The 24,111-nt window shown below is 43.3% G+C and overlaps 2 protein-coding genes across 10 annotated transcripts in view; one reads left to right on the top strand and one right to left on the bottom strand.

Moving 5' to 3' along the window:
* The window catches only part of SLC38A9 (solute carrier family 38 member 9), a 49,461-nt gene extending 46,186 nt beyond the window's left edge, over positions 1–3,275 (bottom strand). For 4 of the 7 annotated variants that reach the window (XR_011805775.1, XM_038170807.2, XM_038170802.2 and 1 more), the window contains exons 1-2: positions 3,137–3,274; positions 2,713–2,752 (exon numbers count right to left, since the gene is read on the bottom strand). The gene's annotated coding sequence lies outside the window, so the exon portion shown is untranslated. Of the gene's footprint in view, positions 1–951; positions 1,076–2,712; positions 2,753–3,136 lie in introns of all 7 variants that reach the window. The other 3 variants (XM_072031071.1, XM_038170803.2, XM_038170805.2) reach the window with 3 other exon arrangements.
* Positions 3,236–24,111, top strand: part of DDX4 (DEAD-box helicase 4) — a 38,083-nt gene continuing 17,207 nt past the window's right edge. Inside the window, exons 1-8 of one of the 3 annotated variants that reach the window (XM_072031069.1) lie at positions 3,236–3,350; positions 7,439–7,531; positions 11,174–11,402; positions 15,448–15,519; positions 15,987–16,058; positions 18,004–18,090; positions 19,108–19,191; positions 21,127–21,174. In XM_072031069.1, coding sequence (XP_071887170.1) covers positions 7,460–7,531; positions 11,174–11,402; positions 15,448–15,519; positions 15,987–16,058; positions 18,004–18,090; positions 19,108–19,191; positions 21,127–21,174 — 664 coding nt within the window. In that variant the 5' untranslated portion in view covers positions 3,236–3,350; positions 7,439–7,459. The other 2 variants (XM_038171360.2, XM_072031070.1) reach the window with 2 other exon arrangements.

The raw sequence follows: 24,111 nt of genomic DNA on the forward strand, positions 1-24,111 counted from the left end.
GTAAGTTTAACTTTTGGTTAGCCTTGAAGTGGTCAGGCAGTTGGACTAGATGAGCTTTGAAGGTCCCTTCCAACAGACCCATTCTGTTCTAATCCATATGTACCAAGAAAACTATTATTACCTAGACAATTCTAATCTTCATTAAATGCAGCCAGGTTTAATACTCCAACTTTTGAGTATTTCAACTTTGCAAACTTTGTCCTCTAAAATACAGGTTTCTATGTTTAATTATCTAACGCTAGTTTCACTTCACAATGTATTTGGTAATGAATAAAATATCCTTCTACGATGGGATTATAGTGTTGGTAGGTAACAGACAGCAATTGATGTAAGCCACCTACACTTGTGCCACGTCTGTGACACTGTGCTGCATGACATCCTTGTCTCTGAACTGGAGAGACATGGATTTGATGGATGGACCACTTGGTGGCTAAGGAATTGGCTGGATGGTCACCCTCAAAGAGTTGCGGTTGATGCCTTGATGTACAGGTGGAGATCCAGTGATAAGTGGTGTTCATCAGGGGTCAGTACTGAGATCAGTGCTGTTTAACATCTTTGTCAGTAACATGGACAGAGGGATCAAGTGCACCCTCAGTTTGTCAATGACACCAAGCTGTGTGGTGCAGTCGACATGCTGGAGGGAAGGGATGCCATCCAGAGGGACTTGGACAGGCTTAAGAGATGGGCTTCATGAAGTTCAACAAGGTCAAGTACAAGGTCCTTACACTGAGTCAGGGTAATCCCTAGCACAAATAGAGGCGGGGTGGAGAATGGATTGAGAGCAGGACGGGAAGGACCTGGGGGTGTTGGTTGATGAAAAATAGGACATGGGCCTGCAATGTGCACTTGCACCAGAAAGCCAACCATATCCTGGGCTGCATCATAAGCAGCATGGCCAGCTGGTGGAGGGAGGTGATTCTCCCCCTCTGCTCTGCTCTTGCGAAACCCTACCTGGAGGTCATCATTCAGCTCTGCTGTTCCTTTTCAGGATATAACTTCACCGGTTGCTTGTGATGAAGCTGTCTTAGAATGTCCTCTCGACCTATTCTTAATTCTCCCACAAACATTTGAAGTTCTGTATCAGAAAGGTTGTAAGAGGTAACAGGTGAATGACAACTTACTAATCCAGGTTTTCTGCTGCTGGTGTTTCACAAAACTGTGAAACAACACAGGTGTGAAATGTGCTTTTCCCAGTCCCACTTTGGGCTACACTCTACAAGACTTTCAGGTGGTATTGAAAACAGGGCTGAACCTTTTTTAATACTTGCTTCTCTGTCCCTTTGCTTCAGGTTTTACTGCCTCGCAGGCTCTCTCTTTCTTTCTTAAAAAGACTTAAAAAGTTTCAGGGAGTGAAGACAAGGACCCAGCAGACTGATAACCTTCAATTTAGCCTGGAGGCTGTGCTGTGACTTGGTCTTCTTTGCACTGGAGGACAAAACCACATTACAGTTTGCTTGTATTGTGAACCTAAACTTGTATCTGGTTTGTCTACAGGCACGTGTATCAATGTTTTAAGGTGAGAACCCACCTGGACAGGTTAGTACAGACTTACAGCCCAGGCTACAGAAGAAGGTTACCAAACAGGTTTATACCACAGCCCTCACAAAACTTCTTTGTTAGTCAGTTATCCTAGTCATCCCACAAGCACAGGCTGCGCTTTGCTGGGTTGTAGGACCGCTGTTCACCAAGTAACTCTTCACAGAGGGCAGGTGGAAGAAGGCAGAGAGGGGAGCTACCATCACAGTGTCTAGAGTTCCACCGGGGTGCCAGTGCAGCTGGAAATTCTGGCAGAACAGCATCTGCAGCTCTGAGAGCTATTTCCACAACAGCTCCATGTCAGTAAAGGTGAAGTCGCTACACAGATGCTAGCACTGGTTCTGCAGTAATTTCTTAGTGTAAGAAGAAGACCCAATGGACAAGTCATCATAGACAAAGCCTTAATTCTTAGTTTGGAAGTCATGCATCTTAAATTATCACAGTCTTAAATCAACTTTAACTTGTTACTTTTTAACTTGCTTAATTACAACTACAGCCTTACAGAAGCAATTTTGCCACCAAAAACTGTTCTTATGTGCAACAGTAGCTTCCTTTTCTTTGAGATATCTGGTGGTTCCTTTAAGCATAGCTCCCTGTCAACTAGATTTCACAGATCAAACTGTGACAAGTTAACCTGTTTCATTCTTGTTTAAAGTCATTACTCTCATAACCCCACCTCACAATCATGATTTAAATACTAGGATCCACTAATACTAGCATTTACTTCAAATAAGGAAAATGATTTTTAGAAGTTCTACTTGGCGTGACCTGGTCTTCTCTTAAATTCTGAGCTGATGAATGGATGAATAAAGGTCATGGCATAAATCTAAAGTAAACTGCAGGCTATGCACATAGAAACTGTGAGAAACAAGCATATTCTACACTAAAAAACAGGAACTTCAAAGTAAGACAGAAGAGTTCCTTGGTTCCTTTTTTGGGGCAATAGACCCTAGCTTGTTAGGGACTGAAGAATGCTATAGTGCTTGTAAGACTATTAGCATATATTCAGAGCTCCTTAAAACTGGCACAGCTTGCCACAAGTTAGCTTGTCCATACTCTCCTAGATCTGTATTGGTTGAACATGACTAAAATGCATAACAAGTGTAAATTAATAACCGCTTTAGTAGAAAGCACTCTTGTCGATACAAACTGCACTGCTGTTGAGCTCCTACGTACCTTGGGCAGAACCAATGGGTATGTCGTCACTGACAGATACCTACGTAAAATTAAAAAGAAATGGAACAATAACTTGTCTTCAACAGCTGAAGCCTTTGTTACTTGCATATAGGTGTTGGTGTGAATCCTATTGCATATTTGTGTGAATACTAAAGACATAGGTATAGGAATGGGAACAACGTTAGCACCTTCGTCCTTATGCTATGTTTTTACCACCACCCTTCAAAAGGGCCCGGGCCCCACGGGCTGGTTAGGACCGATTTAAGCCTTTCCCTGATTTACGAATCCCCTGAAAGGCCTCCACGCCCCGCACAACGCCCGCTGCCCGGTTAAGTTTCCCCCCGGCGGGCTTGGCGCTGCAGCCGGGCGGCTCCCCCGTGCCCCCCGCCCCGCTCCCTCCTCCCGGCACCCGCCGCTCCCCTACCTGCGGCGGCGGCGGCAGGAAGCGGGCCGGGGCCGTCCCGGGGCTGCCGGCGTGCCGGGGAGCGCAGTTCCGCGGGCGGGCCCGCGGCCGGGAGGAGGGAGCGGGGCGGTGCTGCTGCGGGGCGGCGCTGCGCTGCGCTGCGCTGCGGGGCCGGCCGGGGAGCGGCAGCAGCGGGCTGCGGCTGAGCCTGTCCTGCGCCGGGCCGCCCGCTGGGGTGGGTAAGCGGGGTGTGGCTGCACGTGGAGGCACCAAACAGCCCTGAAAAAAATAAAATTGGACTTGTTAGTGACAGTTGGTCGTTGTGTAGTCTGTCTATGGCTTGTGTAGGCTGAGCTGAGAAAATAAGGAAGCAGAGAGGCAGGTGCATTTAATACTGATTCCAAAGGCAATGGTTGTCTATCGTAGAGCACTGCTGCTCACAGAAATTTGCTGTTTTAAAATCGCTTTGTTGTTGTGGCTCCTAGTTAACTCAAGTGTCATATGTCCTTTTCGTAGTTCAGACACTGGTTAAAGTAAAACTGAAGGGATTTTTATAGCTCATGGTAAGGGAAACTGCTGAATTGCATTGCATGCAAGGAAAACAGCAAAGATAGCTTTCCCACATGAGAAAGATATTTCAAAACAAGCTAGACACCAATCCCCGCCTGTACTCCTTCCTCAAGCACAGCCCAAGACAGATTGCATGGACAGCAGGACTATTCCTGTGAGAAAACCGCTGTGTAATCTGAATTTCAGACTGCGGGCGGAAATGAGGCAGCAGAGACTACCACCATCCATCATCACCCTGAAATTCGGCTACATGCATGCAAGCTGAGTCAGACCAAAACTTCTACTTTGTGTAATGCAGAAAACTCACTGTCATCGTCTGCACCTGAGCCACCCTTAGAATGCAAGAACCTTGCTGTTTCTGGGTATTTGAAGATTTTGGTCAGGGAGTCAGGAAGTCCAGCCACCTGCTGCACAAGTCTGAAACACAGTGCAAACACCACATGCTGGCACTATAAAGTGAATAAAACTAAAACACACAGAAGCAGAGATGTAATTTTTCCAGCATGCGAGAAGCTACTCTTACTCTTCCAATGTCACTCCAGTCTTCAAGAAGGGCAAGAAGGAGGATCCAGGAAACTACAGGCCACTCAGTCTCACCTCTGTCCCTGGAAAGGTATTGGAACAGCTTGTTCTGGATGCCATCTCCAAGCAATTGGAAGAGAAGAAGGTTACGAGGAGTAGTCAGCATGGATTCACCAAGGGGAAGTTGTGCTCGACCAACCTCATTGCCTTCTATGATGGCATCACCAGCTGGGTAGATGGGGGGAGAGCGGTGGATGTCATCTACCTTGACTTTAGCAAGGCTTTGATACTGTCTCCCATGACATCTTGCTAGCAAAGCTGAGAAAGTGTGGGACAGAGGAGTGGACAGTAAGGTGGGTTGAGAACTGGCTGACTGGCCGAGCTCAGAGGGTGGTGATCGGTGGTGCAGAGTCTGGCTGGAGATCTGTGACTAGCGGTGTTCCCCAGGGGTCGGTGCTGGGTCTGGTCTTGTTCAACATCCTCATTGATGACCTTGACGAGGGAATAGTGTCCACCCTCAGCAAGTACGCTTATAGTAGAAAGCTGGGAGGAGTGGCTGACACACCAGAAGGCCGTGCTGCCATTCAGCGAGACCTGGACTGGCTGGAGAGATGGGCAGGAAAAAACCAATAGGTTGGCCATGAGCCAGCACTGTGCCCTCGTGGCCAAGAGGGCCAATGGGATCCTGGCGTGCATTAAAAGGAGCGTGGCCAGCAGGTCAAGGGAGGTGATCCTCCCCCTCTACTCTGCCCTGGTCAGGCTTCACCTGGAGTACTGTGTCCAGTTCTGGGCTCCCCGGTACAAGAAAGACAGGGATCTCTTGGAAAGAGTCCAGCAGAGGGCCACAAAGATGATACGGGGCCTGGAGCATCTTCCCTGTGAGGAAAGGCTGAGAGACCTGGGTCTGTTCAGCCTGGAGAAGAGAAGACTGAGAGGGGATCTCATCAATGTGTATAAATACCTGAGGGGTGGGAGACAGAAGGACTTGGCCAACCTCTTCTCAGTGGTTTGTGGGGACAGGACAAGGGGCAATGGCCACAAGATGGAGCACAGGAAGTTCCTCACCAATATGTGAAGGAACTTCTTCATGGTGAGGGTGACGGAGCACTGGAACAGGCTGCCCAGGGAGGTTGTGGAGTCTCTCTGGAGATATTCAAGGCCTGTCTGGATGCCTACCTGGGCAGCCTGCTCTAAGGAACCTGCTTTGGCAGGGGGATTGGACCTGATGATCTCTTGAGGTCCCTTCCAACCCCTTCAATTCTGTGATTCTGTGATACTCTTGCAAGCCTGCCTACTGTGTCCTGTGCTATGAAAGACTTGGATGATTATAATCATAGAAGATATATGGCTTGCATTCTTGGTCATTAATTAGTCATTGAGTTCTGCTGGGAAAAATGTTTTATTGCAAGAAATGATTTGCCAGCAAGCAAGCCTGAGAGAAGTCTAGTGATTCTCCTGCTCCCTCATAAAAAATGCTGCCAAAAGCTGACTTTACAAGTGTATTCCATAACTGCCCTGCAGTATTTATCTCGGGGCTTTCTGTTCTGGTGACATGTGACCTTTTGGGCAAAGCATGTCTTTTGCTTCATGTCTGGGAAGCGTCTAGGAAAATGGGAACTTAAATTCATTTAGTACCTCTTGATACGTCTGTAAGACAAAGAGAATACTAAATATAGCTATTAAGAAGAATTCTGTCAAGCACTATGTTGAATCACCTATTGATTTAGCTTTAAGGCATACTTTGCAACTGTAGTTGGAAGGTAACTATAATATGCACAAGTTCATAAATTGAGGCATTACAGAACTTTAGTACATGAATAAAGATTTTTTTTTTTTCCATCATTGCAATCATAGTTATCATCTGGCTAACAAAATTACTGCTTTTTTGTTGGTGGTGATTTTTTTTTTTTTAATTATTATTATTATTAGATATTTATATTTCTCCATATGTCTTTCTAGAAAAAAAAAAGTAATAGCACATCAGGATATATTAAACACCATAAACTCTGTTAAATGTTTTTTTTTTTTTTTTTTTTTTTTTTTTAACTGGGTAAAGAGAAAGCATGTCTTGTATATAAATAAAATCAAGGATTTAATGTTAGTATACTTTAAATCTTAAGAACCTAATCATTATTAGTACAGGCCTAATTTTAACACATAAAGAAAGAAGGAAATTGTTACGCACACACTTACTTTCCACCTAACCCTTTTCCTGGTGTCATTAGAAGAGCGTATCCAAATCTCCCATTCAGAGAATTACAGAGGCAGTGTAGCTTCTCTACAACAGAAGACATTAAAGTTCTCAAACAGGCATACGGTTTTTCAAACAGTCTTTCAGACTTGAGGAAAATAACTTGAACGTGGTATAATAGGTTAATGAGGATATATCACATTCATGGAATGGTTTTAAGCTTTTCAGGGTAAGTACTGCTAGACTATTCCACAGCTATACTGTTCAACTCTGAAAAAGTTACAGAGATGTGTACTGCACCAGCAGCTGAGAAACACGAGCAGAAATGCTGGAGAACGCGCCCAGATTTTTAGAAGATGTGGTGCGCTGATACAAATTCTATCTGTGCTCCTCAGTACTCCAGCAGGCAGACAGCTCCTGAGACAGGGTTTCAGCCCTTCTGGCCTCTGCAAGTCTGGTGTAATGACAATACTTTGGGAATGGGATCTTCTTCTTCATGTTTTACTTTGAAAACGCACAGTGTGTCTAACTCAATTTTAGCTTAAATTGGGTAATTTAAGTATTCCATTCTAGCCAAGGGGCACGTTGCCAATCAGCTGTTGTTTCATACCAACCAACCCCCAGGCACAGGGGACAACCCATCCCCATCCCCATCGGGGGCAGCTCCTGCCACCTCAGCGACCTAACGCCCCCGGCTAACGGCCGCCCCTAACGCTCCTAACTGCTCACCCCCCCCCCCCCCGCGGCCCGCCTTGCCGGAGTGGGGCGCGCGCATGCGCGGGGGCAGCCGCTCGGCTCCCCGATTGGCCAGCGGGCGAGGCACGTGACGCGCCGGCACGTGGCGGCGGCGTTATCAGCGGGGTCGGCGGCCGTCGCCATTTCCTTTAGGCGCGGAGCGGGCGGGGGTAAGGGTGGGAGGGGGCTGCGCGGCGCCGGGGCCCTCGGTGGGGGGGGTCTGAGGGGGGCCGTGGGGTTTTTTGGGGCGCTGGTGGGGGTGTGTGGGGCAGGTGGGGTCCGCTAACGTGTGTGTTCTCCTGCAGGCAGGCTCGGCAGCGCACGCCATGCACCAGGAGGACTGGGAGAGTGAGATCGGGGAGGAGGCAGCGCCTCGCCGGCCGCCCTCGGGGGAGACGGTATGGGGCGGAGGGCGAGGGTAAAGCGATAAAAAGGTTTGGAAGTGCTTCGGGGAGGGCAGGCAGGGCTGAAGGTGTGTCCTGAGGACAGGTGGAGGATGCTGGGGTTGTCCCCTCTGGGGAAAAGGAGGCTGAGAGGTGATTTCAGTGCAGCTTCCTGAGGAGGGGAAGCAGAGAGGGGTGTACTGGTCTCTGCTCCCAGAGAATTGGTGTCAGGACACAAGGAAAAGGCATAAAGGGCCACCAAGGGAGATTTAGACTGGACACCAGATCTGTATGCAGTGAATGCAGCCAAAAGTGGGGCAGGCTTCCTAGCAAAGTGGCAGATGCCCCATGCCTGTCTGGGCTTCTTATCCAAATGCTTCTTTAACACATAAGTAGTGCTCTTTAATTTCTGGTTACCATGAAGCAGTCAGGCAGTTGGACTTCTGGTTGGCCATGAAACAGGCAGTTGGATGAGATGATTTTTGACTTCCAACTGAACTATTCCGAATTCTAGATGGGTGCTACCTGTTTCGTCCACCCTGCGGTATAAGTGGCTGCCAGGCTGTCACCATTACCGTGTTCCTGAAGCACCAGGGAGTAGCTATCCTTAAATCATTTTTTGAGAAGACTGTGGTTTTGTAAGAAATGGCAGCAATTTCAGTCTCTCAAAACCTAGAGGTGCCGTGCCTCCCTGGAGACTCTGGGGCCTTGTGTAGAAGTCAGCGTTAACTGTCCTGTGTGCTTAATGTTGCTTCCTCACATTGGGTTGTGAAAGGATGCCTACTACAGTTAGATCCTGTTCTTAAAAGAAAAAAATCGTGGCATAAAAGTGACACACGTACTTGTTCAGTGGCTCACTAATTCTGATAAATGGGCTAGGAATTGAGGACCTGAGTGTATAAGCTAATGGATCTGCACAGCCTGGAAGGGAAATAGCCAAAAACTTAGTTGAGTAGAGACTTGAAGTTGCAAATTAGTTATGGTGAGAAGTCTTAGTGAACTTCTGTATCGCTTGAAAAGGAAATTTTATGTTGCCTGTCCTTGTGCCTCTTGTAATGCCTTTCTGTTCCATTCTGTATGTCAGATCTAGTGTCTGAGGTTGTAAGATAAATAGAAAAGATCACTGTTTTTTGGGTTTGGTAGGTTATATTTTGCTCAAGTCAGATCGGTTTGATGGCCCTTATTGCTGTCTTGAATAATGGAAGAGCAGTGGTGAGAGGTGGACCTGTATTACTCAGGAATAGCAGAATTATGTCTTACTCTGAGTTGTGCATAGAAAAACATGCTGTGAGAGAAAACTGTAATTTCTCTCAGCTCAGTTGATGCCCTTTGGTATTTGCTGTCCTTTTCTGCTGACAGTCATTGAATCACTGATTTATTCACAGCAGCAAATGGAATGTGAGTCTCTTGCAGCTGATCTTTGTTAATACTTCATTTTGTGTTGTTGCCAGCTGTATGACCTTAAATGCACAGGTGCAATAATAAAGGTGGGGAGTTGCCCTGTATGAGGACTGTAGATATGACTTGGTATAACCTTTACAGTATGTTTTTGCAAATGTAGTAGGCTGCTTTGGAAGCTGATTGCCTAAGAGAGGTTTCCTCCCCATCAGCTGTTCACTTGCTGCTGTCTTGTCCAAGTACCAGTGCTTGTTCAGTGCTTCTCTGTGGTCTTTTAACCTTCTAAACTGAGGACCCCTCTCTGTGTTGTTGAGGGGAAAATGGCTGAGAGAGACTCTACCAGCAAAGCTGGTAAAGGAATCAGTGGAACCTGATTTCTCCATGGTAGCACTATGAGAGCTATGTTGACTCAATTTGCTAGGAAAACTGCAGTGTTAAAAGATGGGAGTGTGAACTTTCAAGCAGCCTTAAACACATACAAACCAAGTTTTCATTGTATTTGTAGCTGCATATATGTAAGGGGTCCCAGGGTCATTGTCTTCTAAGATTAGCATGGTCTCTATTCTGTGAAGGGATTCAATGCTCCTGGTATTTTAGAACTTAATACCCAGCTCTTTAGGGAAGAAGGACAAAGACACGTGCATCCTGTCTGGGCTTACGTAGAAGCTGTATTTCCAGACCCTTCCAGATGTATTTCCCAGTCTTTCTAAGAGTATTTCCCACTCTTTCCCAGAGTTTCCAAGCTCTTGAGAATCTGTTATATATCCAGAAATAAGTGGAGCGTTTACTCCTTTTCAGTCTTCTGTTTAAGTTGCTTCTTTGAATTGTCCCTACTGCTTTTTGCCCTAAGTGAGCTGGACTATTAATTCCAGAGTTTGCAAACATGGTTCACTTAGATTGAAACTGGAGAAGGATGCTCCTAGAGTTCAATCTGAATTAGATTCCTGGCAGCAGAAAAATTATGGTAAGGTCTGCATGTAGTACATTTAAGTTGGTGAACTGTGTGCAGCTTAATGGCCTCATGAGTTTGGGAGCTGGTGAGAAGAACTCTTAAAATACAGTTCTGGAGTTGTTACCTCAGTAGGGTGATCTTAGGTACCTGCTGTAGGGTGTAGTTCTGAGTGAATTTTTTTGTATAAATTCCTCCTATTAAATCTTGCTGTTTTATTACATAGCAAAATGTTTTAAAAGAGCGAAATTACATAGCGAAATGAAGGATAAGATCCAGGAGTGTAATGGGACAACTAAAGAATGTTTTGCTACTTGTGGTATCAGAAGAGACTGCAGTAAATTTGAGGAGGATCTATAGTGATAGTTGGCATTGCTATTAATGATCTTACAGGTGAGCCTTGAGGAGTAGGGAGGGTGATGAGAGATGAATTGCCTATCCAGACAGATGTATGAGGCTGAAAGTAAGGTTCCTAAAGGAGGAATAGTAACATGCTTTCAGAATAATAATTTTACTATTTGGATTTAGTTTCCTGTAATGGTTTGCATAAAGAGAAGTATGAAAGCTATTAGTAAAATCAGAAAAGCTTAAGATCGAAGTTAAAGCTTTGGTAGTTCTGTGATGTTCCTGAGTCAGATGGTGTTTTGGCTTACTAGTGTATGTCTAACTTTTATTAAACAGGAGAAATTTTAACATGGCCTTTGCTGGAAATAAAACTAACCTTACTGGTATAATGTGAGCGTTAGGAGTTGTTCTGAACTGTTTCAAATGGAGTATGTGAATCTTTGAAGAGTTGAAGAGGGATGGGCATCTTCCAGATACTCCTGTTAAGATCATATGTAAGCATCCTTGAGAGAAATGCTGGAAAAGCTGTTGTGAAGCTGATAAAAACAGAATTTTATTTGTGGTGCTAACAGTCTGAAGCCTTCCTGAACTTACATTGATGAAAATAAAAAAACTTTAAAAGGTTGTGGTATTGCTTTGGACAATAAATGTTTCTTTATTTGTATTTCCATTATATGTTTGTTAGCAAGGGGATGGTTCTTGCCTCCATAAATCTGATGAGGCAAGATAAACTTTTCCCCATGTCAGCCATGTACAACTTGATTTTGGTGACATTGATGTGTGAACAGTATGCATTTTGTATGCTGAAGTTTAAGAAACTTTTAAGAGAAATATCCAGAAGACTTGCATGTGAGTGCAGAAAGCAATTTCTTTCAAATGCAAGACATAGGAACGAACTGCATCTGTAGCTGTGTACTTTTGCTTGGTGTGAGGTTAACATCGTGTTGTCTTTTTTCTATCTGTAGGCTGGCTTCTCTGGCAGACCCAATGGCCCGCCGCCTGGCTTCTGTGCCAGACCCAATGTCCCACCGCCTAGCTCCTCTGGCAGACCCAATGGTCCCCCATCCGGCTTCTCTGGCAGACCCGATGGTCCCCCGTCTGGCTTCTCTGGCAGACCTGATGGCCACCCATCCGGCTTCTCTGGCAGACCCGACGGCCCCCCATCTGGATTTGGTCAAAGCATAAGCTCATCTGGTATGTTAAGGACACTTGAGATTTTACTGATACCTGTGGGAGCTATCGTGAACAGTTTAGGAGACTAAAGAAAACTGCAATATTAACATACTGTGGTATTTTGATGTATCCCCATGCAGTAAGCAGCATTAAACTGTACAGATAATACAATGAGTAGGCTTTCCTTTTGACCCTCAACTCCTTTTTATTCCTGCAGTTGTACTGAATACAGTGTATGACTTGTAAAGAGTGAATAGCTGCCAGGTGGAAAACCATTTTTACAACTGGCTGTGCTAAACTTGAACAGAATGAAAAATGAATATATACTATATGCAATGTTGCACAGTCCTGTCTTGACAAGACTCTAACAGCTATGTTGAAAATAAAAGGTCCGTGAAGCTGTTGAGTGGAAACTTATATCTGCATTTAAAAAAGAACACAAGATAAAACATTGATGTTTTGGCAAGTTTCCGTAAAACGCTCACTTCAATTAAGACTATGCCTTTATAAACTTGAACAGAAGCTTTAGTTTAAATAAGCCATGCTGAGGTTGTTGTTGGATGTAGTTTGTCCCAGGCTGTACTTAGTGTGCCTTTATGGTAGCCAGATCAGGAAACAAATTTTGCTTAGAACTGACAGAATGTGGGATAGGGCAGCCAGAATTCTCAATGTAGTTTCTATACTTAGCAATGATTTTCACTGAAACTGCTTGGGGATATTTTAACTTACTCAAATAATGTCTAGGATGAAAATAGCTCATGTTTAGTTGACACAACTGTGGAAGTACGACCTAAACTTTTAACAAGTTATATTTAGCACAAATTAGGTTAATATTGCTTAAGAGCAATTAGAACAGGGCAGTATGTTTACTGTTGATCTGTCATTCTCCTACCTCTTTGTATAAGTGAAAAAGCAGACCTACCTTTACCTAGTTCCATGTCCCCAGGATATTGGGAAATTAGGAAGGGCAGGAACCAGTTATTACTGGTGTTACTTGGACTCCAAATTTGAACAGTTACAAGAAGTAAAGAATTGAAGATAGGTTTTGCTTTCATTCTAGTACTGAAGAATTGCTTTACGAGAGGTTCAGGTTACTAACTTCAGTAATGGTTTGATGAAGAGCAAATATGAAAGGCAGTGTTCATGAAGAATGGTTGTGTGCTGCATGTTAGGTGGAAGTGAATGTAGCTTCATGGGTTTTGTAGCTCTTTCTGACCGAACTCTACCTGTTAACTTTTCCATTGCACATGACAAAAATAACTAGAAATTCTCTCATCTGTGTTTATTGTATTCATTGTATTGAATTCATGGCAGGGAAGGCTTTTCTTGATGAAGATCATGCTTCCACTATCATTAACCATTATTCCTTTACAGAGCTAGGCATGTGTTATTTTGTATCAGTGTAAGCAGGTTGTGGTAGGCTGAAACAGGTAATTTCAATCTTTCTGGCTACTTCTAGTTGATAGGGAACTCAACCCATACTTTCAAGCACAAGTTATATTACTGAGGTTGCATACTTGTAGGCTAGATACAAGCAAACCTTATTTGCTGTTCAAATAAGCACTTCTAAAGAACTGAAACTGTTCAGGAAGTCCAGAGGTGAGACACTTAGTTGGTAAGATTATGCACCTATTCTCAAGCTTGTTTAAAAGTGTACATCAGTGTTAATTATTCTTCCCCTACAACATTACGGAAGAAGCTGTCCTTTTTTTCTTTCAGGCTTCCAACTGATTCTTAAAGCTCATGGGCTGCTGTATTGTCTGCAGTGCACTTCTAGGCTTTATATAAATTATTGTTAATAATACAGCTCACTTGTTTGACATGAAATGGCATGAGTAGAACTAGTATGTGCAGGTTAAACTTACATTTTGACTTTTTGAATCAATATCTAGGTTTAGTACTTGGGTAAAGTCTTGTAATGAGTGTAAGTTTAAAAGTATCACATAACTGCAACTTAGTTTTTATGACATTTTGCTTTGACTTAAATTGCTGAATTGGTTCGAGTTTCTTTTTTTGCTGTAGTTTCTTGTAACCAATCATAATTGGTTGGTTGGAAAATAATGGTGCAGTGTGGTCTTCTGTTGGTGAATGTGCTAAGCATATCATGAAAGCAAGTTACTTGATTATCAGTTCTGTCGTCTTAGCTGTATAAACCTGGTTTTGTCCATCTTTTTTAAGAAGAGGCAGAAATTTTGGAGGACAGAATGGCTGAGGGAACAAAAAGTACAAAACAAAGTACATGTTTTACTGATTAAGTATTTTGTTGGCACAGAATTGTTGATACCAGATGGGACCTCTGGAGATCATATGGTCAAAATGCCCTGCCAAGCAAGGTCACCTAGCACACATTGCACAGGACGGTATCCAGGCGGGTTTTGAATATCTCCAGAGAAGGAGACTCCACAACCTTTCTGGGGACATGATGTGCTTTTCAAAATTTTGAATTAGCTGTGTATTTAATGTGTAGATATCTCAGTGGAAGAGGAGTGATGATATAAGAAAGGATGAGGAACAAGAGTAAAGAGTCCTCACATATCTACAGGCAAATTGCTTTGGTCAAAGGAAGGCATTTTATTGTGTGATGAATGCTAGAATACAGATTCAGTGATTGGCTAGGAATTTTGTTTCTTGCTACACTGATGTTTATACTGGTATTGCTACGAACTACCCACATAAATCTTCAAGTGAACATCAATTTTGAACATTCTTCAGGCCACAGGAATAGCAGTTTAACACTTTGGAATTTTAGAAGCAAAGTCTCCTAACAGAGTAACTTGGTAGGGTACCAAACATAATGTTTGTTCTTTTTTTCCTTTATGACAGCCTCTTGCATGCAGGTGACCTCTTCATTAACTAGTATGTTTGTACTGGCGAAAGCACAAGTGCTTAGTTTTTTTCAGTGGTAGCTTTGATTATGTTAAGCTGTTTTAACTTGGAAGGAAAAGAGTATTAGTGTTTCCTTAGTGTGCCATATGCTCATAAATTTGTCTAAAAGCTTACAGAATCAGTCTTGATTTTAGGTGTCATATCTTTATAATGGTTGTTGTGTAATCTGATCTTGAGTTTGATACTGCAGAATAGGGAACTTTGCTGCTACAGAATCGGTTGGGTTGGAAGGCACCTCTGAAGGTGGGACAGTCCAAATGGAGAAGGGTAAATTGTATCAAGCTGTCCAATGAAGTTTTGAATTGCTCTGAGGATGGAGTTTATACGGGCTGTCTGGGTGACTTGCCCAGTGTTTAATTACCGTGAGAATAACATTTTTTTGTTTAATTGGAGTTTCTTATATTTCAATTTGTGTCCATTTCCCATTATCCTTTTGGTGTATACCACTGAAAAGAATCTGACAGTGTTGTCTTCATTCCTTCCTGTTAAGATATAAGAGGCCCTGAGACTTCTTGCTTCCAGGTGGACCAGTCCCAGCTCTCAGTCTCTTTGTATGACACAGTCCAGTCCTTTATCTTTGTGGTTCTTTGCTGGACATTAGTATGTTGATATTTCTTTGGTAATGGGTAGCACAGAACCACATACAACATTGTAGATGTGGTTTCATTAGAGGGCAACCTCCCTTCAGTACCTAGCAGCATTCTTCGTAATGCAGCCTGGAAGGCTGTTGACTTCTTTTACTGCAAGGGCATGTTGTTGGCTTGTATTCAGCTTGTTATCCACCACAGCTCCCAGGCTTTTCTCTGCAAAGATTCTTCCCAGCTGGCTGGCCAGTCTGATTGTGTACTGCTGCCTGGGGTTGTTCCTTCCCAGGTGCAGGACTTCGCATTTCTCTTTGTTGAACATAGAGGTTTCTGCCTCCCATCATCTCCAGTGTCCTTGAGGTCCCTCTGAGTGAGGCACAGCCCTGTGTTATATCCAAATTTTGTCTATAAATTTGCTGAGTGTGCATTCTATCCCATGATCAAGGTCATGAAAGAAGAAAACTGTGCCCAGAAGTTCAGCCTGCTTTTAGTCTCCCTTACTGTCCAGTTATGTAGGATGAATTCCATTGCTTTGTATACAAGAATGTTACAGGAGGCAGTGTCAAAAGCCGTATTTTCTTCCTGTCCTTTTCCAGGAGGTGCTGTTGAAAGACCCAACAGAAGTCAGCACATGAAGCATGATTTTGGAGGACATTCTAGGAGCAGAGGTAGGATTTAACTTCTGTAAATTGTACTTGACTGGCTTGGGGTGGGGATGTAGTTTACAGCAGTAAATTCTTCCAGTGTTCTGGATCTATTAACAGGAAGACAGCTGATCAAGGGGAATTGTTATTAACACCTACTCAACACTTAACAGATCATGCCTAGAATACTGTATTCAGTTTTGGGCACCCAGTAGAGAGAAAAAAAATGTCAAGCTGGATGAGGTTCAGCAGAGGGCAAGCAGGGGTGGGTAGGGGGCAGGAGCATTTGTCCTGCAAAGCTGAAAGATTTTTCACTTGTTCTCTCCCTTGGGGAAAGGAAGGCTTCAGGTTGACCTTGCAGCTGCTTTTCTCTCCCTATGAGATTACCAGGAATGTGTGCCCATGCTCTTTACTGATGTGCAGAACAGGAGAACTATCTTAACATTCAAAACTATCTTTGAATTTAAGTTGATTCTGTTTCTTAATTGTAGATACTGGTGAACGTCTGGACAGAGACCAACCAGTGGCTAGACCTGGTAGTGAAAGGCGTTTTGGGAACAGAGGTAACTTCCTGGAGTGTCCCTGATTCTAGTGGCTATCTGTATTTGATACATTGTTTTTGATCTTCATAGATGTTATTTTGTTGTGCTAGAGCCAAATGAGTGCTTGTGTTTTGAAAGCTAATCCCAACCCTTGTTTCTGTGTGATGTGGGCAGCAGTATCACCCCTTAGCTTTGACTGCACAGAATAAAATACCCCCACCGTATTTGCCTGAAGGCAGGGCCTTGTGTTAAAGGAAGTGTTTTGTTTAGCTCTGCATTTAGTTCTGTTCTCCCTGGAGGGAGTTATTTTCTGTTTTTATTTTGGGTCATGGTGTAGTACAGAAGGCAGTTGAACATTAGTATTCACACACACCAGGTGCTCTTCAGTGCAAGACATGAAGGTCTTCTGCCAGTAGTATCCATAAAGTAGTATTAAATCCCCATCCTCTTCTTGCTTACAGTGGTGAATGCTGTTCTCATAAGTGGTGCACACTGAAGAGATTAGTAATTGCCAGTTTGTAGTACTACCCCATACACTCCCACCGGGTACTGTTGGAAGCACGTTGGGTGGTGGAAGCTCACCTGCAGAACAGCTGTGCAGCACAGCATCTTCAGTCTGTGCAGACACTTGGAGTTACATCTACTTCTTAAGAAAGTTCTACATGATTTATCCATCTGTTGGATTGATGCCTGTTGTGGTAGGGGAATGGTAGACTTGTTTGACTAAGCAATTCTTTGCCAGCGTTGTGGGATGATGCTTAGTGGTTCTGCTGTGGTTCCTTCAGCCATTGCAAAGTAATTCACAACCTGTATTTAAGGTCTGTGATACTCGTGAATGCTTATACTTAGCCTGTGTCTCACATGGAAGCCTTTAAGTTGGATTTTCTTTTGCATTTGGAAAAACACAAATGATGGGCTATATATGTACGTGTGCACCAAGCATGGGTGAAAGAGCTATGGATGCCATGGTAGGAGAACTTGTAGCAGAAGGTGGTCTTTGTTATTACAAGATAGAACAAATGTTCCATTGAAGAATAGCTATTAACAAGTAAATAGTGGTACATGCAACCTGCCTGTAACTTAGGCAATACCTACAACTGTTCCAGCTGAAATGAGGAATAGATTGTGTGTGGCTGTTTCTTCCTCTCCTTTTGCATTAGGAGGGTGAATAGGAAAGAGTAAGAAATGAAAAAGCATGAAATTGTTGGTGCTGCCTGCCCAAGCAACTGAATAAGCAATTTTGAGTAATAACAAAATAGAAATTGGCAATCCTGAAAGGCAGAGGATACTTGAAGGAATCCAGAGATTTAAATACGTGGGCTGAGTTACTAAATTTGATTTCAAAAGTCTCTCAAATTTATTACTGACTTACACTAGTACTACTAAGTTTTATGACACAGTCTTGTGTAACTCGCAAGAACTGTGTAAAGTTGTTTTCCTCTTTCCTCACAGGTTTGCAAAAGTCAAAAACATTCTGCCAACAAAGTAGGGATATCTGGATTAATGTGAGGCATACAGATTGTGAGAAATAGACTTATGTAAAGTATTTCAAATCTTGTTTGCAAATTCTCAGTCCATACTAGGCAGAAACTACAATACTACCTCACTTTGGTACTGGTTATGAAAACTGAGAATGCAGAAATGGTATCAGTTTTTCTGTGGCTTAACCAGAGGTGTGAGCTGATCTGCTTCAAAACCAAAGACGTGCTTAACAGAAACCTAATTTGTGAGTGTGTTAAATCATATACTTCAAGATTTAATGTTGGATTTTATTCTAGCAAAAATCAAGATGGACAGTAGACTTTTCATGTTTTTTGGCAAATCTTTCATGCTTAGGCAAATAGCTTAGTTTTATTGTACTTAATGGAATTCATAAGATAAGGACTGTACAGATAAATAAAAGGCACTTGGTTTGTACATGCAAAATTGGACAAACTGAAGTGTTGTGTGCTATGATGTACTACAGATTTTCAAGAAAGGGACATTGAAGAAGGCCATGGTGCACAAAAAGGAGGTTTTAGAGGAGTTCCTGCTGTCTTTGGGCAAGACAATAGTAAGTTTTATATTGACTGATTTGTGTGGAAATGTACCTTTGGTCATTCTTCTTGATTTTCTGAGAACTCAAATATAAAAGTCGTGAAATCCTAGAATCATCTGGGTTGGAAGAGACCTCCAAGATCACATAGTCCAACCTCTTACCTAACACTAACCAGTCCTCCACTAAACTCTACATCTGAACGTCTTTCAGAGACCTCCAGGGATGGTGACTCAACCACTTCCCTGGGCAGGCCCGTTCCAATGCCTCACAGCCCTTCTGGTGAAGAAGGCTGTGTTGTACTTCCAGGATATGTCTGGGAAGGTGAAGTCCCCCATGAGAACAAGTGCTGACGATTTCGCAACTTCTGCCAGCTGCCTGTAGAAGTCCTCATCTGTCTCCTCATCCTGGTTCGACGGTCTGTAACAGACCCCCACCAGGATGCTTGCCTTGTTGGCCTTCCTGCTGATCCCCACCCACAGGGACTCAATAGCTCTCTTCAACCATGTTATAGGATATAGATACCTTCTTTGCAAGATGGTGTTGCTGGGAAGAATACAGCATAGGTGGGAGTTATGAAGAACCTCTTGGAACTGTTACACTGTAGGGTTTATCAGGAGTATTATTGGGAGGTTATCCTCACAGCAGAAACAGAGGGGCAGGCGCTGAGCTCTGCTCTCTGGGGACAGTGACAGGACCCGAGGGAACGGCATGGAGCTGGGACAGGGAAGGGTCAGGCTGGGGGTTAGGGAAAGGGTCTGCACCCAGAGGGTGGTCGGGCACTGGGACAGGCTCCCCAGGGCAGTTGTCACGGCACCAAGCTGCAGGAGTTCAAGATGCATTTGGACAACGCTCTCAGGCACATGGCCTAGTTTTTGGGTGGTCCTGTGTGCAGCCAGGACTTGGGCTCAATGGTCCTTGTGGGTCCCTTCCAACTTGGGATATTCTGTGATTGTATTTTACTAGCTTTAAGCATAGGTCTTTATATGACTTAATGTTGAATGCTATATCCACTATACTGTATATTACTTACAGGTATTAGAAATGAGCATAGAGACAAGCCTCCGCAGGGCAACTTTCTTGGTCCTAGAGGAAGGGGAGCAATTGGAGGTCATTCAGGTAAAGACTGTTTAGTAGCATGGTGAATATTTTGGATTTCTTCATTGCTGATTTCTAGCAATGCAGTACCTTCATAGCTTTGCTAAATGGTGTTAGCTTAATTTTTCTGCCAGTGAAGAACCTATTGTCATGCTAGATGGCCTGCTTGCATGCCCAAACTAAATATGTTTGTAATGTAGATAAATTTCAGCAATTAGATTTTCAAAGCTGTTGTCTTCTGCATTTTTTGGTCCTCTTATTGCTGTGTAAGTTAATGCACAAAGAAGCAGAAACGCTAAACAAAACTCAAAGCAAGCCTTTAAGAACTTTTTCAGCTTTGCTCTTGTCACTCTAGATTTTTCTTATCTCCAAGGAAAAGATTTATATTTGTGCAGGCTGAGAATGCGTAAGTTCTGTAGCCTGTGAGGCCACATTTTCCTGCTGACATTATTTTATTTTTTTTTCCATCTACAAGAGCACTTTCCCTTATGGTCCTGTCTTTTGCCACTGATTTGTGTTTTGCTACCTAGTAGTCCATTGGTCACAAAAGTCTTGTAATTCAAACTGTAAATACTGTTAAACTAGTGTAATGGGTAGTGTGGATGATGAATACTCTGAATATAAGAACATTTTCTGTGATACTGGCAAAAGTAGGATTTTTCACTGTAGAAAAGATGCAATGATTAGTACGTGTTTTCAGATGTGCTCTTCAATATCCTGAAAGCAATTGAGTTGCTTTTGTGGCTTAATTCAAATTAGGTTTGTTCAGATTAAATTTAGTTCAGTTCATGATTTTTAGAAACTCAACTATTTGCTTATTAACATGTCTCTGTAGTGGACACACTGCATCCTTAATGCAGGATAGTAATTCATTCCTTTTTCAGTATTATTGTGTGAAGTGTTAGTACTTAATGATTGTTAAGGAAATTGGCAGGTAGCAATTTTTCTTGTCATGTGGAAAGATTTGTTTGGTAGTTGCATGGGAAAGTGTCCATTGTATAGTAAGAGAACATTTCTATATCTAATGAAAAGAACTCCACTGATGTTAGGTGAGCTTCTTATTTTAACAGTTGTATTCTGTGGCCGGACAGCAGGAGTGCTATTAGGTGGTTATGCTTCCTCCCTCTGAATGGGGGTAAGGCCATTATAATAGAGGTGGTAGAGGTAATGAAGATGGGGTTGTGCTGACTTTTCTTAAATAGTTTTGTGCATTTTGTTACTAGATACTGTGTAAGCAAAGAAGATCTTGTGATTGAAAAATAAGTCTATTAAAAAGTGATTACATGCATTGAATGTTGCATCTTTGCTTGTCTTCCCTGTCACCACCTCCATGCAGCTGTGATTTCACAGAATAAATAGCTCAAGTCCTGATGTGGAACAGAGTATTCCTGGTCCAGGTAACAATTCTGACTGCCTCTCTGGAGCTAGTATTTATGTCCAGAGTTGATACTTCAATCTTGTTTAGAACGCGCAATCAGATTAATAAGATGGCCTGATCCTATTCTTCTGTGCTTGTGGAGGTGTAGGGAGGAAGAATTTAAACAGAGTCAAAGGAGGTACTGCAGCATCACCATACTTCTGTGGTACCACTTGCAAAATTCAGGCTTCAAATATTTTTATGAATGGTTTGAGAAGTATTTCAGCTTTTGCTATTGTCCTTCCTCTTCACTTAGTCTTGCATCTCTTAGCTATAATTCTAGCCTCTTTTCTTTTGTTGAAGGGCCTTGTATTAAAGTTTTCTTTTTTACCGTTCTTTAAAATGAGCAATACAACTGCTTGCATAGCGTAGCTGGAGGCAGCCACTTAGGGTTGAGGATCTTTCTGTTTTGTGAATAGCAAGGTTAAGGACTGAAAAAGGATTCTGTGTGTGCTGTTGTAATAGCTCAGCATTAATACACTTTTTTTCATCTGTTAAAACCTTTCCTCACTGTAAGAATAAATGTCTTTGCTTTTCAGGTGACCACGATCATGAAAACAACATGCATGCCATGGATGAATGCCAAGGTAAGAACTTTCATGGACTGGATGTTAAAAATGTGTGGCTATTGAAATAACAGGGTAGTGTTTTCTGATTTAAATATTCCCTAACACTTGAGAAATTACGATGATGATGCTAAAGTTTGACTTTTCATGTATGTAGAAGTTGGCTGTGTAGCACAAAATGCATCTGATTTTGTGAAGGGGTTGAGTTTCTTAAAACAAAGGTGCTGTAACCATAAGCATGTGTGAATTTCTTGTTACTCACGACATTTTATTTTAGGGGAAAAAAAAAAACTTGCCTTGGAGGAAACAATGCAAGATTTTAAAAACTGACATTAGTTTCTTGCTAGAGATTTCTTTTTTCCCAAGATTGTCCTGAAGTGATGTCCTCGTTTTGGCTGGGTTAGAGCTATTTTTCTTCCTAGTAGCTGATGTGGTGTTGTGCTTTGGATTTAGGATGAGAATAGTGCTCATAGGACACCAATGTTTTAGTTGTTTCACAGGAAGGCTTGCACAGAGCCCAGGATGTTTCAGCTCCTCGTGCTGCACTGCCAGTGACTGAGGGTGTCCCAGGAGCAGGGAGGGGACACAGCCAGGACAGAGGGCCCAGGCTGGCCAAAGGGATGTCCAATAACTTGTGTCATGCTTAGTAATAAAATAGGGTGGGGGGAATTGGCTGTCAGGGTAAGGCTGCTGCAGCTCAGATGCTGCTGGGCATCAGTCAGCTGATAGTGAACAATTGCACTGTGCGTTACTTGTTTTGAATATTCTTTTGTTGGTATTATTACTTTGCTTTTCTGTCCTGTTAAACTCTTTATTAGCCTACAAGTTTCACTGTTTTTCTTCCAGTTCTCTCCCTCATTGCTCTGGGACAAAAGGGAGTGAGCATACGGCTGTGTTGTGTTGAGCTGCCTGCTGGGTTAAACCACCACAGTCCTTTCGGCATCAATGGTGGGGCTTCATGGGTTGAGTTAATGACAGATACGATCAGATCCACATCTGGTCTGGTTTTGTCTTTTGGGCAGCTGAAGTTCACCACAACTGCTCTCATTCCCCTTCTCAGAAGAAGAGAGTGGGGAGAAGAAAGTAGGCTGGAAGAAAGGCTCACGGGTTGAGATAAGGATAATTCAATTAAAGGGAAAAGAAAGGGGGCAAAAAACAAAGGCTGTGCAGAAGCACAGAGAGAAGAAAATTCTCTCCTTCCCATCAATGAGTGATGTTTGCTCATGTTCTGGGAAGCAGGGCCTCAATATGCATGGCAGTTGTTCAGGAGGACAGACATCTTCACGATGAGATCCCCTCCTCCCCCTTCCCCACCTTTTATTGCTGTGTGCCATCTCACACTATGGAACATCCCTTGGTTGGTTTAGGTCAGCTGCCCTGGAGATGTCCCCTCCCCACTTCTTGCCTACCCCCAGCCTGCTGGCTCTGGGAGGTTTGGAGGCAGTCTTGGTGCTGTGCCAGCACCACTCAGCAATTGATGCAACACCAGTGTGATACCAGGGCTTTTCTAGCTACAGGTGCAGAGCACAGCACTGTGTGGGCTGCTGTGGGGAAAAGGGAACTCCATCCCAGCATGTTACAACAGACTGTTTAAAAAACATTCTGATAGTTTAATTGTTGCTGGTGACTACATTGATCATTTTGCTCTGAGTTGTTGTGTTTGTTCCCGAAGTTCTTGTGTAACACCTTTTTTGCTGTCTAGGCTTCCTGTAATGCTGTTTATCACTTCTGGGAGCTGGTTTAGGGCTGTAGTTCACTGTGCTATGTCACTGGCTTATGATATGATAGAATTAGTGGTTGTGAGACCAATTGGGTGTTTGTACTCACCATTGCTGTCAGTCCTGTACTTTGAGAACCATCTCTTGGAAACTATAAATTACACACTCTACTTTTTCTCCTTTTGGCAGCCAATCTGTGGGAGAAATGAGGGAAGACACTTCCCCTGCTTCTTTCCCTTTTCTTTCTCCTTCATTGTCCCATTTTTCTCCAGGTTAGTTACAGTAGCTCTTGAGAAATCAATATCCTCGGGATGTTTAAATGAACATGTTCCTATTGCTGTGTCTCCTGAATGTGTTTCAGGTTGCTAAACTTCTAAGAACACCAACCAGATGTCTGCCCTGAGGCAGGATAGTTAAGTGGCAGGGAGTGTGGGAGGATATGGGCAGGCACCTAGGACGAGTGAGTGCCTCCAGTATTTTGGAACTTCACCCTGAACAAGTGCAGAATCCTGAAAAAGTGGTAAAATGTTTTAAAATGTTATGCCATCGCCCTGGCACTTCCAGACAGACACAGATCACTGCAATGTGTGGGGGTCTGGCCACACTCAGTGCCGATCCAACTCCTGCAACAGGCCATGCAGCTGTACCTCAGAGCCAGCCTGTGCTGGTATCAATTGCCCTTATTTACAAGAAGAAACAATGGGTGAGAAAACTTGAGTGAGGGAAGAAACACGTCTACTAAGAAGGGGAAGGAAGATGAAGTGGGCAAGGCAGGTGACTGACTCCAAAGCAGGCTATCAAGGTTTTGGCAGGGATGGAGTTAATTTTCTTCCTAGCGGCTCGTATGGTGCAGTGTTTTGGATTTTTGATGGAAATAGTGGTGACAACACAGTAGTGTTTTTAATTGTTGCATAATTGTGCTTGCACATAGTCAAAGACTCTCCTACTTTGCTTTGCCAGCAAGGAGGATGGGGATGTGCTAAAAGCTGGGAGGGAACAGAGCAAGGACAGCTGACCCAGACTGACCAGAGGAGGGATATCCCACACCACATGGCATCATGCTCAGCAATAAAATACAGGGGAAAGAAGGACAGGGTGTAGGGAGGGAGGAGGCATTTGGAATGATAGTGTCTGTTTTCCCAAGAAACCATTACACGTGATGAGTCGTGTTTCCCTGGAAGTGGCTGAACATCTGCCTGCCATTGGAAGTAGCAGATGAATTCCTTCATTCCTTGTTTTT

This window comes from Anas platyrhynchos, chromosome Z, assembly GCF_047663525.1.
Source record: "Anas platyrhynchos isolate ZD024472 breed Pekin duck chromosome Z, IASCAAS_PekinDuck_T2T, whole genome shotgun sequence".
NCBI classification, from domain to species: domain Eukaryota; kingdom Metazoa; phylum Chordata; class Aves; order Anseriformes; family Anatidae; genus Anas; species Anas platyrhynchos.